Source organism: Perca fluviatilis, chromosome 11 (assembly GCF_010015445.1).
Source record: "Perca fluviatilis chromosome 11, GENO_Pfluv_1.0, whole genome shotgun sequence".
Lineage (NCBI taxonomy): Eukaryota > Metazoa > Chordata > Actinopteri > Perciformes > Percidae > Perca > Perca fluviatilis.
Window position 1 is genome coordinate 17,863,038 of NC_053122.1, and position 15,371 is coordinate 17,878,408.

At 40.8% G+C, this 15,371-nt stretch overlaps 1 protein-coding gene across 27 annotated transcripts in view; it reads left to right on the top strand.

Annotated features, from left to right (window-relative positions):
- LOC120567749 (receptor-type tyrosine-protein phosphatase F) overlaps positions 1-15,371 on the top strand; it is a 179,909-nt gene that overhangs the window by 75,253 nt on the left and 89,285 nt on the right. For all 27 annotated transcript variants that reach the window (XM_039814731.1, XM_039814741.1, XM_039814733.1 and 24 more), the window contains exons 3-4: positions 4,751-4,896; positions 5,853-5,994. In XM_039814731.1, coding sequence (XP_039670665.1) covers positions 4,751-4,896; positions 5,853-5,994 — 288 coding nt within the window. The remainder of the gene's footprint in view (positions 1-4,750; positions 4,897-5,852; positions 5,995-15,371) is intronic.

Here is a 15,371-nt window from a genome sequence, read left to right on the forward strand (position 1 = left end):
TCTCAAGGTGTCAACTACAATGTTTCAGGACATTCTGATGTTGTTTTCCAAAATAAGAGCCCCCCAAAACTCATATATTAGCTGTTTTGTCTACACATTCAGAAAGTTATAAATATAAAAGTCCTAGCTTCCACAGACCAATTTCACCTCAGATGGAGAGGACTCCTTCTCAATGTGTGATCTACAATGTTTCAGGACATTCTGATGTTGTTTTCCAAAATAAGAGCCCCCCAAAACTCATATATACACTGTTTTGTCTACACATTCAGAAAGTTATAAAAATAAAAGTCCTAGCTTCCACAGACCAATTTCACCTCAGATGGAGAGGACTCCTTCTCAATGTGTGATCTACAATGTTTCAGGACATTCTGATGTTGTTTTCCAAAATAAGAGCCCCCCAAAGCTCAAATATTAGCTGTTTTGTCTACACATTAAGAAAATCATAAAAATAAAAGTCCTAGCTTCCACAGACCAATTTCACATCAGATGGAGAGGACACCTTCTCAAGGTGTCAACTACAATGTTTCAGGACATTCTGATGTTGTTTTCCAAAATAAGAGCCCCCCAAAACTCATATATTAGCTGTTTTGTCCATACATTCAGAAAATCATAAAAATAAAAGTCCTAGCTTCCACAGACCAATTTCACATTAGATGGAGAGGACACCATCTCAAGGTTTCAACTACAATGTTTCAGGACATTCTGATGTTGTTTTCCAAAATAAGAGCCTCCCAAAACTCATATATACGCTGTTTTGTCTACACATTCAGAAAATCATAAAAATAATAGTCCTAGCTTCCACAGACACTGTGCGTGATTTGAGGCTAGGACGGAGGTTCACCTTCCAGCAGGACAATGACCCCAAACACACCTCAATCCAATATTAAATCTGTGGTCAGACTTAAAGATTGCTGTTCACAAGCGCAAACCATCCAACTTGAAGGAGCTGGAGCAGTTTTGCAAGGAGGAATGGGATGATGTAGATGTGGCAAGCTCATAGAGACTTATCCAAAGCGACTTAGAGCTGTGATTCCCGCAAAAGGTGGCTCTACAAAGTATTGACTTTAGGGGGGTGAATAGTTATGCACATTGACTTTTTCTGTTTTTTATTTCTAAAAAATAATTTTATGTATATTTTTCTCATTTCACTTCACCAACTTAGACTATTGTGTTTTGATTCATCACATAAAATTCAGATAAAAAAAACAACATTGAACTAAAGCCTGTAATGTAACAAAATAGGTAAAAAGCCAAGGGGTGAATACTTTTGCAAGGCACTGTACATGCAATACACCTTGCACAGTCACATTCTTGTCTAATTGTTGAATGTGATGATACAGATGTACTAGTTTTGCTGTTATACTATTCAAGCAAAGGGATGTTTGGATCCTCAGCAGTGTTTATGCACTCGGGACATGGCCTTGAGGAAAGATTTGTCCCTAGCTGATCGCTCAGAAGCTTGGAGCAGTGCTTTGTGATTGTTTACCTGCATGACACGCCCTCACAGGTTGTAACACCACAAGCAGTTTGTACAGAACTGGGAAGGCCACTGCCCTCACTGAAGACCCATCTTTGTAAGTTACAGGCAATTACTAAATGTGGACTCTTTGGTAGCCTGGAAGAGGCTTTGCCTGTGGCAAGAAGGTATGCCCTCCTTCTGTATGGCCAAAAGAAAAAGTTGGTTGGACATCCAACCTGGATGTGCTGAGGTACAGATTAGCATCTACCAGAGATTCCGTCAGCAAATCTACCCCCAACAGAAGATGCTTTCCAGCATGTCTTCATGCTTTCCAGCTTTCCAGAATGTCTTGATACTTACTGGGTCACACGGGGTCGTGTACTATAACCCTCAAGTGGAACTATTCTTTGATAACAGGGCGTTTCCTTTTAAAGTGAATCCAACATCATATGTAATTAGTCTCATATTTGACATTTTGACAGGCTTTTATTTTGAAACTACACATCAGAATGTCTTGATACTTAATGGGTCACACCAAGGGGTAGTGTACTATAACCCTCAAGTGGAAATAGTCTGTGATAACGGGGCGCTTCCTTTTAAATTGAATCCAAAATCATATCTAATTTGTCTCATATTTGACTTTGACAGGCTTTTATTTTGAAACTGTAAATCAGAATGTTCTGAAACATTGTAGTTGACACCTTGAGAAGGAGTCCTCTCCATCTGAGGTGAAATTGGTCTGTGGAAGTTAGGACTTTTATTTTTATAATTTTCTGAATGTGTAGACAAACAGCTAATATTTGAGCTTTGGGGGGCTCTTATTTTGGAAAACAACATCAGAATGTCCTGAAACATTGTAGTTGAAACCTTTAGAAGGTGTCCTCTCCATCTGATGTGAAATTGGTCTGTGGAAGCTAGGACTTTTATTTTTATGATTTTCTGAATGTGTAGACAAAACAGTGTATATATGAGTTTTGGGGGGCTCTTATTTTGGAAAACAACATCAGAATGTCCTGAAACATTGTAGTTGAAACCTTGAGAAGGAGTCATCTCCATCTGAGGTGAAATTGGTCTGTGGAAGCTAGGACTTTTATTTTTATGATTTTCTGAATGTGTAGACAAACAACAGCGTTATATATATGGAAGGTTTTGGGGGGCTCTTATTTTGTAAAACAAAATCAGAATGTCCTGAAACATTGTAGATCACACATTGAGAAGGTGTCCTCTCCATCTGAGGTGAAATTGGTCTGTGGAAGCTAGGACTTTTATTTTTTATAATTTTCTGAATGTATGGACAAAACAGCTAATATATGAGCTTTGGGGGGCTCTTATTTTGGAAAACAACATCAGAATGTCCTGAAACATTGTAGTTGAAACCTTGAGATGGTGTCCTCTCCATCTGATGTGAAATTGGTCTGTGGAAGCTAGGACTTTTATTTTTATAATTTTCTGAATGTATGGACAAAACAGCTAATATATGAGTTTTGGGGGCTCTTATTTTGGAAAACAACATCAGAATGTCCTGAAACAGTGTAGATCACACCTTGAGAATGTGTCCTCTCCATCTGAGGTGAAATTGGTCTGTGGAAGCTAGGACTTTTATTTTTTATAATTTTCTGAATGTGTAGACAAAACAGCGTATATATGAGTTTTGGGGGGCTCTTATTTTGGAATTCAGCATATCATGCAATGACAGGTTGTGATGTGTGCTAAAATCTTTCTTTCTCTCTTTCTGACAGACAGACAGACAGGCAGGCAGACAGAATAAATGAATGGGAAATTGCTAAATTGTTTTTAGTTTTGACGGTCTCACCGTAATAGCAAGTGTACCACGCGCCGTGAAATATAGGGGTGGCTAGTTTGACCGCTCATTTTGAAGTGGAGGCTGGCTTGACTGCAGTGTTTCGGTGGTGACACAGACACAGACGTCACCCCCTAGCATTATGGCGGTGAAATGCACCGCGATGCAAAGCAACCCCGACGCAGAACTCCGAAAGGGTCACGACGCCGTAGGAGCGACATCATAGCTACGACGTGGAGTTCAAAATGCAAAATGTGAGCAAATTGGTCGCAGTCTGGAGCCCTGGGTAGACCGGGAGAATATGCTCGCCAAAGGCCCTATCCATATCAAAAGGTACAATGTTATGCACACTAGATATTGACCCCCCACCCGCCCCTTCTCCAACCAATGTTATATTAGAACACATAAAAGAGAAAAGAATGGTGGCAGCCACTGCTGGATTTCCCCAAGTGTGTGCTAAGATAGGGGAAGCTGGTGTCTCCTCTGTGTATGTACTATAATGATTCACCCCTTTGTGCATGTCTCTGCGGGGCAGTCTGCTCGTCACCACTGCGGTTTGGGTGTTCCCCACCTTTCTCTTTAATGACTCTGGAGATGAAACATGAGCTGACGGAGCTGGATAACGACATTGTGTCATGTTGTTGAAGCCAGACTCGTATTATGCACGTCTGAGGCTGTAAATAAACTATTAAGCATGGTGGCTATAGCATTAAGTTAAGGTGTGCTCATTATAACATCATTTTAATTTAGACAGGCTGTCACCGAAACACACACTCCATTGTCCTGCGCACAATGGTGTTGGGTGTGGTTCTCGGTAAAAAACACTCTGAAGGTAGGTGTTGTCCAAGGTAGTCCACCGTGTTGTTGTAATCACACATGATCTAGGATGTCACACGGAGGTTACAGAATCACAACATAGTAGCAGCAGCCTTGTTTGGATTTTAGGACACACCAACCAGTTTTAATACCTTTGAAACAAAAAGTGGTTAGAATTCTAAAAAAGCTGATTAACCCCAAAAGTGTCTAATTAACCAGAATCTTGCTCTTCTTGCTCTTCATTTTATGTGGAAGAGTTTATCAATTTGGTTTAATGCAATCCCTCATTTTCAAGAGCTAGAACTGCAACTTTATTGCCTGTGAGCCACAAACTTTGCCGTTTCAAATGGTATGTCAAAGCAGAGGTGAGAAATTCAACATGATATAGTGACAGGTAGGCACACAAAGGCTGGATGTTTCTCCTATGACGGAGCTGCAGGTGTGCAGAGAAACAATGCCATTGTGGGTTTTGTCATTGCTGCCTTTGTGTAGAGAAAGAGATACCCATAGATAACCAAGTTTCACATGCTGATAAACTGGCTGTAGGCGCTAACATCATCTCTCTCTCCATCCCTTCTGCTCTACTTCTCCCTTGCCTCTCTACCTGACTTTTTCCCCTCCCTCTTTTTATCACTTTCCATCTCCCTCTACCCCCTTTGCTCTGGCTTCCTCAGCTTTGCCAACTTTCGTCAAATCCCCAGAGGACCAGACGGGCATCTCGGGTGGAGTTGCGTCGTTTGTGTGTCAGGCCACCGGGGAACCTAAACCCAGAATCACCTGGATGAAAAAAGGCAAGAAAGTCAGCTCCCAGCGCTTTGAGGTGAGCACTCATGCCATGATATTTAGATCTTTGAACACTCACATACACACCCACATGTACACACATAAATGCAAGCAGGCACAAACACAACACATGGGACAAAACATTACGGGCGTAGGCATTAGACTGCCTCTATAACCCTGTCTCTCATTAACACAGAGATACCCACACATGCGTGCACACTCACAGCGTTTACACAAAGCACACACTCACACACTATCAATTGCCCTGTTATTGAGCATCACACCAACTCTTCTCTTCTCCAAGCGAGACCAGACTGGCTTCCCTTCTCTTTAATCTCCTTCCATCTTGATTTATATAGTCTTCTTCATCTCTTTCAGTCTTTTCACACTCTCATCCTTCCCCTTCTGTTCCTCATCTCCACCATCGCTAGCCATACATCCCCTTGATGTATTACTTTATGTATTTCCCCTCCCTCGTTTGAACCTATGTGAACAGAAGGAAGTGCCCTAGGTGGGAACTCTCACTGTTTGTGATCAGTCTTTTCTCTGTAATAATGTAGCCGTGGTTGCTGGGGGTACTAATGGGTTATACCCCTGCTTTGTATATCTTGATATGATACCTGCTGAGGTTCTGCTGTGCATCACAGTATTCATTCACACTAAACATCATGGTTGATTCTTAATTGTAATTTAAGGGGACATTTTGTTTGTTGTTTTTAGTTAGAACAGACTTATATACTACTTCTAAACAACAGACTTATATACTACTTCTAAAAAAAAGTCTAAATTCTTAACCAGGACATGAAAATAGGCTTTTGAAAAACTGTAAAGCTGCAAAACTGGCTCAATTTTTCCTTCTCTCAGATCAGAAAAACAAAAACTCAAGACAACCGTCTTAACGATGTAAATGTTATTTATATGTTGCAATAAAGTTATATCCTTGGCCAGTAAAAATAACTTTCCTGCCCTTTTGCTTTGCTCTCGCTCTCCCAGGTGATTGAGTTTGATGACGGCTCGGGCTCCGTACTGAGGATCCAGCCACTGCGCACACACAGAGACGAAGCCATTTATGAGTGCACAGCCACCAACAGTGCTGGCGAGATCAACACCAGTGCCAAGCTTACAGTGCTCGAAGGTAAAATAAGTATTTTTTTCCGCTCGGTTTCTTTCTCCATCTTTCTTTCACTCTCACTCTTTTTATTTACTGCTGCTTATGCTGTTTTTTTGAAGTTTTTATTCCAATATGTCCAAACGCAAATATGAGTGTTTACCTTCATAATTCATACGTAAACATTTGCAAGCGCTGAGGATTCCTGGTATTGGCAGTGTCATGGAGGAGCAGATCTTTCTTAATGTAAACTCCACAAGGTGAGGGAAAAAAATGCAAGGAATGCGTTTTTAAATAAGATAGCATACAGTTCAGCAATTCAGCAAATGTATGACTGGAATCCAGTTATATTGTAAGACACATTTTCCATTTATTGGCTATAATAGGAGATTTAATTAGTCTCTCTCTCTCAAAGAGTCAGTCAGCCTAAACAGCAAATTAATCCCATAATCAACAAAATTGCCTTATCAAAGGCCTTATTGTGAATAATACTGATGGCTAAAATATACAACTTTAATAAGTGTTTACGTGTCAGTGATTCCCTGCTTATCAAGAAAAATGCTCCATATTAATATATAAACCATTTTTAGCGTGTTTGAACATACAGGGCCATCCTCCATGCCTGCAGGCTATTGACCTTTATGGACCCCTTCTCGCATATAGAGTTAATGTATGTGATTTACAGTATGTAGACAGAGGTTCTGCACCTCTCCCTGCTCAGCCTTCCATATAACTGAGCTGTGAGCGTGAATTTCTTCCTTAATTGATTGTAATCTGGTCATGTGGGTGCTAGTCACAGCAGGAGTTGATTTCATTAGAAACTTAAAAAAAAAAAAAGCTCCAGAACTTGCCAGCATGAGGATTAAGGCCGTCCATAGCCATTACATTGGCATTAAAGCAGAACCCCTCTCATTCAAAGACAGCCTTCCTATCCCCAGTTTGAATCCCATTTTACTTACAGCCACCATTCCTTCTTTCTCTGCCCACGCTGATTTGATGATATCATCAGCCAGGCTTGCGTTATCTTCCCGAAGGGACTTTTCTCCTGCGCAAAGAAAGCTTTTCTTTCTAGCCCTCCTCATTTCGTGAGGAATGCAGCACTAACAAACAGCACTAACATGAGATGAAGTACACATGAATGAGATGAAATTATCACAGTGTTACTGGTGGGGGCTGTGGGGGTGGGGACGGGGACGGACACCAAGTTCAGATCCCCTTAGTTAGTGGAATAGAAAAACGGACGACAGTCTCATTCAACAGTGGGCAACTGTTCTCACCAGCACACCTGCTTTGCATGAAGTCGTCTTCTCTCTGTGATCCTGTGCTCAGTGTTGTAGCTGCCAACCCCAGAGTCAAGCACCATGCAGACATATGCCATATGATGGATGCTTTTATCTATAAGGCTTTACTAGTCCACAGTCACTGCACACATTTTCAGCACGAGAACCAGAATTTTATCCACGACAGCGTTACCAACACTGTGTCTTGTGTTTTGGCTTGAACCACATGTGAAAGTACAGTTATTATAAAATCTTTAAAGTCACTATGATTTGAAAAGTATTTTTTACAATGCTTACTATTTCTTTTTCATAATATACACCTATTTAAAACTCCTTCAAGCAATATTCTTTATGATAATATTAAATTGAGTGACGGCAACACAAACGGGTTATGAATCAACACCTGAATCAGCGCCTCTACGCAAAGGCGAGCCACTGTAAGCTCATTGTTTTGGTCTGACAAAACAAAACAATGTAGGTTAATAAAAACTGTGGACAGCTGCTCTCAGCCTACAAGCCCAAGCAAGCAAGTTCTCCTTTACCTGTTCAGAGTGAAATGTCAGGCAGCCAAAGTAAACAAATGGCTGGTGAAGTTGAAGTCAAAGAGAGTTTAGCAAGGCAAAGAGAGACAGATATTTATTTCCAAACTAGGACTTAAGTAGGATGTTGACAAGTTGTTTTGTCTCTGATAAAAGTAAGCATTCTTTGCCAAAACTGAAAATGATAACCTTATGAGCTGATATACTATAGAGGCTTGTTGCTGTGGTATTGTTCAAAAATATCTTCATACAGATTTGTTTACTGTAAATAATTAGAATGTTTGTAATGATAATAATCAGTTAGACATATAGTTAAATTATTATTAATTTAATTTATTAACATACATACAGTACATTAAATTGCAAAACGAGGACAATCTTTGAATGTAATAAAGGAATATATTCCTTAAATAAGTGGTTTGGCTTTTGGAAAATTTGTGAGAACCTTTGAAGTGGTCTGTCGTTTGTCTTTGTTATCAGAGGAAGACTCAAGAAGTGTTAATGCAATCACAGAGGCTGGTAGAGAACTGGACCACACATCATAATTAATCCAAATAACTCTTCAGCTCGTCCAGAAACCTGACGGCTAATTCCACCAGCTGCGCCTGCGCTGCGTTCTGGCGGCGCCGCGCACACCGCCAGCAGTCGCTGCCATTTAAGACAAATTGCTTGTTATTCCACCAGCCGGGACCCAGCCCGTCCCAGAAGTGTGCGAGAGGCGACTCTCTGCCACTAAAAATATTTGCGCCAGGTCAAATTTTCATGCGAGCCGCAGGGCGTTCGACAGGCCGGGCAGCAAGTGGAAGGACGAGAGCATCCAGTCAATTTACCAAAAGACACCCCAATATCATATACGTCTCCACTACAACACCATGGACAATGAGAGATTCATCTTTGAGGTGGAAAAACACAAGATATTAACGTTATACGACATCACAGATCCTTTTTATGAGGAAAAACCTAGAAAAGAGAAGGCATGGAGTTTAATTGCAGCAGTGCTTGGAGTGGAAAGTAGATACTAGCTAATAAACAGCTGATTGTTCTTTTTAAGTACTTGTGGAGAGCCTTCAGTGTCGGTTGGGCGGGAAAGACGCTCCGCTTCTAACACGCTCCACCAGACGATGCCCGGTGTGGTATGGCGCATGGCGGAGGACCGAACAAAACCGCGAGACAGCCAGAACGCGTCACTTCCGCACCTGGTGGAATTTTGGGGATGAGGGTGTGCTGGACAACTTAAAGTATTTTTATGCATACACACAGACGTACAACCATACACACATTCATGCATATTCACTTACACAAACACACTCAGTACAAACACACACACACGCTCATGGAGCTATGTTGTCATCTCGGCTCTATTTTTGGATTATTGTTTGTAGTCTAGAGATACATCAAGTTCATATCAGCAGCACTACGCAAGAAAATACTGGGGCAGCACCAAACAGATGGAGACTAATGATCCTCTTTCTTAATGGGGCGGTGGTAGCCTGAAGGTTTGAGGGGCCGGTGTCACGTCAGAATGTTGCTGTTTCGAATCAAATAATTAAAATGCAATCGCTGCATGAGTTACAGTACATGTGACTTTGCATCCACATGAAGTTGTCATAATACATTGAGCACCCACAGCCTCAGAGGCAGTGAGAATGGTGAAGTCATTATACCACTAAGTCGATCTGGATTATAGGTTTTAGCAGTGAAAAAGAAGGCCAAGCATTAATTATGAATATTCCATATACTGGCTCTTTATTTTGTTATGCCAATCCCGCAAAATATGGATTATGAGGTGCATATGTCATATCGGTGCAGCTTTACACTTGCTTTCACTGTGCTCAAAGGTAGGCTGTAGTGTACAAAGGAAAATACCAAGGTTCAGAAGTGCATTATAGTCACTTGCTTGTGATTTTTAGCCTAATTGGGTTGTGTCAGTACTGCGAACTTCTTACTGCATGCAACACCAGCGGACTTCAATAATTCCCGTTAAGGGATTTCTTTTGGAATGGAAACTAAATTGTGTCAAAATAGTGACGTATGCTATTTTTTTCACACTTGAGTTGACTTCACTGGCAGTTACTTCACTTTCTGAGTAAGTGACTAGGTCAAAGGCTGTCAAATAATGACTAAGGTGGATGTGACCTGACATTGTATAAAGAATTCCGGTTGTTAAGAAATCAAAATGCATGTCAAACTAGACCTGTGTCCACAGAGGATGTTATGTCTGGAGTTGACCAATGGTCCCTGTCTTTTTTAACCTGAGCAGATGATCAGAGTTGGGTTGTGACTGTATAGTTTAGCATGCCGTTTACCTGTTGGATGTAGCAGAGGCATGTTTTCACACCAGAGCCAAGTCGGGCTTTAGCACTTTTGCAGTCATGAGTCTCGAGTCACTCTGTAATTCTGTCACGCTGTAACAGCCCTGCTCTTTGTTCGTGACGGTTCTCACGCCCCGTGCCGAGAGGTCACACTACTGAGACTTACATATGGGCCCAAAATCAGCTTAGCCATCTTTCATTGTGTGTGTGTGCGTGTGTGTGTGTGTGTGTAAGAGAGAGAGAGAGAGACACAGCGGTAGAACGTTAAAATGCCGAGTTGTTTCTTTATTGTTGTCACACTGTCATAAGTTAAAATCTGAGAATCCTGAGGCTATAATCATATTTTTTCTAACTGTGGTGCTTATTAATTTGAAAATGTACAATCTACAATCCTACCTCAATTGTCTATGCGTAAGAGAGAGAGAGAGAGAGAGAGAGAGTGTGTCAGTCAGCTGTGTGCAGGTCTGACCTGTATGGATAAATAATGATGCAGACGATGCTGAGACCAGAGGGAGAGAAATATTGTTGCTGTCAGCCTTTCATTCCCCTTTTTCTTCCCCTCTTTCATTTCTATTCCTGCCCTCTTGTCTTTGTAACTTTTATTTTGTGAATCTGCTCCTTTCTCTGTTCTATCTCTATATCTCTAAGTGTGTTAAATATAGTGGGCAGTGTGGCTTTGACGTTGTAGGGTAGTATAAAGAGATGACCAGAGGGAAGAATGACTCATTACTTGGGTAACGATGCCAATGTTTTGACCTCGAGTGCCCCTCTTGAATTGAACTGCCTCAGTAAATGTTCAGGTAAATGGTGCTTGTCTCGGTGATGTATGAAATAAACTACTGCCGACCAGAAAAGACATCTCAGCTCAGAACATCAGTCTTAGATGTAGTGTGCTGCCACTTCTCCACGTCAAGGCAATATTTCATATTTTCATATCCGTTAACATTTGATGAGCATGTAAAATGCAATGACTCAGATCAAGAAATGACTAAGGTGGTGTCAAAGCCATGTCATGACACTAATAGTGATGATAACATTGATGATACTCTCTGGTGCAATGAATAGAGTGACTGTTTCCACAATTGGAAGCTGACAGGTTTTCTCCAAAACAAGAGCCAAATTCTCGGCGAAGTCCTTGAAGCTACATGATTTTAATTGGCTTCTATCAGCAACCAGGGAATTGCTACATTGACATATCCTGGGAAAGGCCTTGCAAAATCTTAATGAACAATAGCCTCTTTCTGACCAAGTATTTACAGGAAGGTAGTTATAGGAAGAGTCCACTTCTAAACAATTCTACTAACTACTCTCCCCCAAAACCGGTTTTTCCATTTGCATTCACACTGGCCAAGTGGCCATAGGAACTGGTAGGGGAGTAAGGGAGTGATGCAAGCACGGCAACGGTTTTTATAGCGTCGTCACTAGACTTTAGCGCCACATACAACAACAAACCAGCATGGAGGAGGCCATCGGAATGTTCCTGTTGTGCCTTGCCGGGATCCTCATAACGGAGTTTGAACGGCGGCTTTCAAAGACTAGGCTTGAGTACTTAACAGAGAAACACAGAAGACGAAGGCTCCAGCGTAATATGATCCTAATTAATATGATGGAAGAAGATTGAAGAGCAGAGCGCAACAGGCAAACGAAACGACGGGTAAGTTTAACTAGCATTAACAATTAGCTGATTGAATGCGTGATGTTTGTCTTATGAGTTAGCATACGTAGGCGAATTGCAACCGAAGAATATGTACTGTTTATGTTTCAGACGTTGCTAGGTCACTAAGGGAAAGGGAAAAGACCCTGCCCTGAAGTAGGAGCTGAAAGAGTTACAGGAACTGCGGTCACAGGAATTTAATAATCCCCAAATTGGTCCAGTCGGAACACGAGAAAAAAAGGGTTCTAGGAACTGCAAAAATCCCTCCAGTCGGAAAGGGACTAATAATGCATATTTTCCAAGTGAAAACAAGTCAGCAAGATACAGTACTTGATAAGGCGATTCAACACAAACATCCAATTGTAGGTCACATATCACAGAGAAAAAACACTGTACAAACATTAATTCTGCTCTTATTTACTTGTATGGCGTGAGATGGCTCGCACTACTGTTCGCTCTTCATTAGTTCTGTATTTCCAAAACAAGCTAAAAGCCGGAAATCTTAACTTTAGCCAAAGTTGTTGCAGTCATTTGTTTTAATCAAATGTCCTATCAAACCCCAGGAAAGTGAACACCTCAACCCCTATCTACTTTATCACTGTAACTTTCAATAGTTTTAGCAAAATCCCTCTAAATAAAAAAAATGTAAACTAACATAAAAATGTCAATCCGATATCTGCAGAGCTCCCTGTGACTCGTGAATGTTCTTTAAGTATGAGCAGAATCTCAGGTATATTCTGTGACTTTTCTGCTGTGCTGGAGAACCTTTTCTTGTCCTTTGGAAGACAGCGGACCTGTCTCCAGAGAAAAGGAATGTTATCTAATGGTACCAGATCAAAAGCTTCATCATTACCAGAATCCTCCGCTGTCAGAGTGTGAATTGAAAAGGTTCTTCTTCAGATCGGCTGCACACCGTTTTTGAAGTTCCCTGGCAACTCATTTCTGAACATGTAATGTCGAGAAAAAAATGAAATTTTTTTTGGAAAGGTCAAATGAGAAATATGCAAGGATTCAAAGATTTTCCAGTGGAGAAGAAATACGCCCCTTGCTTGGTGAAAACTTGTCAAACATCAAACTCTGGAGTGATACAGCTCCTTGTAATATTAATAGAGTTCTGCACTATGAGTCCATGTTATGCCTCTCTAACTTTAAGATTGGAAAAGAGGCCATAATTATACAACAGCGTTAAAAACTCATCAGTTTCTGCACATAGTTCAAAAGATTTCTAAATGGAATTCAGTACAGTGTCCCAACTTTACTGTGTTGACTGTATTTAGTGGACCTGTGTTTGGTAGCAGTAAACAAATTATGGCCTCGCTGGTTAGAAAAGGCCTTTATTTGCTTGCCATGCATTATAGTCCCTGTTGCAAAGGCAAAAAATGACTGAGACACAATGCCACTAATAAATATCTTAGGAGCCAGGCAAGTGCGGACAACAAACCTGACTGGATAAACAGCATAGAAATCGCATTGCGCCTCTTCCCAGGCAAGATAAATACATACAGAAGCTATATCGGAATGATTTAATACCAAGCCCTGCTCCTCCGACAACTTAATCCTCTCCTTTCCTTCGCGCTATTCAAATCATCCACAATGACCAAAATAAGGTCTGTTGTGTAACTGCTATTCCCCCACCTTACTTTTTCACTCTCTCTGATTCTCTTTTTGAATGCTCGTGGGTATCTGTAATGTTCATGCTGCAATTTTTATAGATGTTCCCTCATGTTGTTGAAGACAGTAAATAGTAAGTTCATGTTTACCATTATATACTGTAGGATGTTAATGAAAAGGATGCAGGGTGTGAAAGTTTGCGTTTACTTGTAGTGGAACAGGTTTGGCTTCCATCTTAGGGGCAGGGCTGTTATTTGTCACTACATGCTGTAGGATACAAAAGCACAAACTTGCACGCACACAAAACCAGTCAGAGACATGCATCCTCACACACACACACACACACACACACGCACCGAACTACAGGTGTACACCCCATACTGTATTTTTGAGCTCCATTGTGTCGGTCTTTGTCACAGATTTAATTTCTCCCACCATCTGCTGGCTGGAGGCCCAGCATCGTAGATCATATCTAGCCTGACAGATACAAACTGCATCTGTCTATGCATGCTTCTCCCAAGGACTCACACAATATGGCAGAATAAAATAACCCTCTTGGCCACCCAATCTGCATCCTCACATCCTTACTTCCAAGGACTTGGGCATTGTAAGGGGGACAGATAGCTTTTTAGGTTTGGTTAGGGCTGTAGCACCTATATTGTAGTCTCCATTTGCTATACCAAAACCCACAGGTAAATAAAAAGATTACAAACATAAACTTGGAAAATCAGACTATTAATTAATATTAAAATTAGTTTTTAAAAGAAAACCTGGCAGCCATATTGATTGAGTGTCCTTGAGCAGGTCACTACATTTCTAAGAATCCCTGCCAGCTTGTTATATCTGACCTTCTGTTGTAGTCTTTCTGTGTGTGATCAATACATTACCATAAAAAATAAACAGGGAAGCAGATTTAAAAAAAAAAAAGTAAGTCTGGTAAGTTAAATCATTTAGGATGAATGTAGTATGATCAATAGATATCTTCGTCAAACTTACCACAGGTAATTGATCTACCCCGTTAGATTAGTTTGACACTGAACTAATTCTTTTCACGTTATATGTAGATGTGTGGATGGAGTCATTCTTGCTTTAAGGCAATATTTTATCATCTGTACTCATCAATCAATCCATGCTTTTGGCAAGCTGAATCTTTAAAGACTGCAATGTCTGGTATGTCTGCGTCGTCAGTGCTGATCATATCTATGGCGTAAGGGGAGGGAGGGAGGGAGAAGGAGAGAGAGGGAGGGAGAGAGAGAGAGAGAATGAGATAGGGGAAAGAGAGAGAGAGAGAGAGAGAGAGAGAGAGAGAGACCGGTTTTGAAAGTCACTTGATCATTACAGCTTTGGCTACTTCCCCGCCACTTTATAAATTGTTGAAAGCATGTAATTTGGTATTAAAACCTCACAACACATCTGCAGCCTGTCCTAATGACTCAAAAAGGGATTTACATTTCTCTAATTTATCCCATAACTTCAACCACTTTGGTGAAAACTCAACATCCTGAAAGGTGTTAAGGAATGCCGGGACTTATTTATCCTATTTTGAGTGGGCCAGTGGTTTTCAGAGAGTTTAACAGGTCAGAGCTTTTGACTTTCTCCCAAAGAACACACTTTTAAGTACAAAAAGCAAGAAAAAGAAAATTGCAAAATGAATGTAGATGCAATTTAGTATCATCTGATGCATTGATAATTATTATTATAACTCCAGTCTTTGGGGGAAGGCATCAAAACCATTCCTCTTGCTGAATATAAACTAATTGTGTGCAGGTAAATGTATCTTTGTTGTCTCTTGTGTATTGTCACCTACACAGGGTGGACTGTATAGTAACACCTGTACAGTAATACTCCCGCAATAAATACTGCTTTTGTGCGAAGATCACAGTGGGGGAAAAGTATTAGTACTGCATTGTTGTTCCTGTTGATGTGTCCACGCTCCATACTACATAGCAGCTACAGTAAAACATTGTTGCTGTAGTAGTTTTAAACTTGACATCTTGGCTACTGTTGA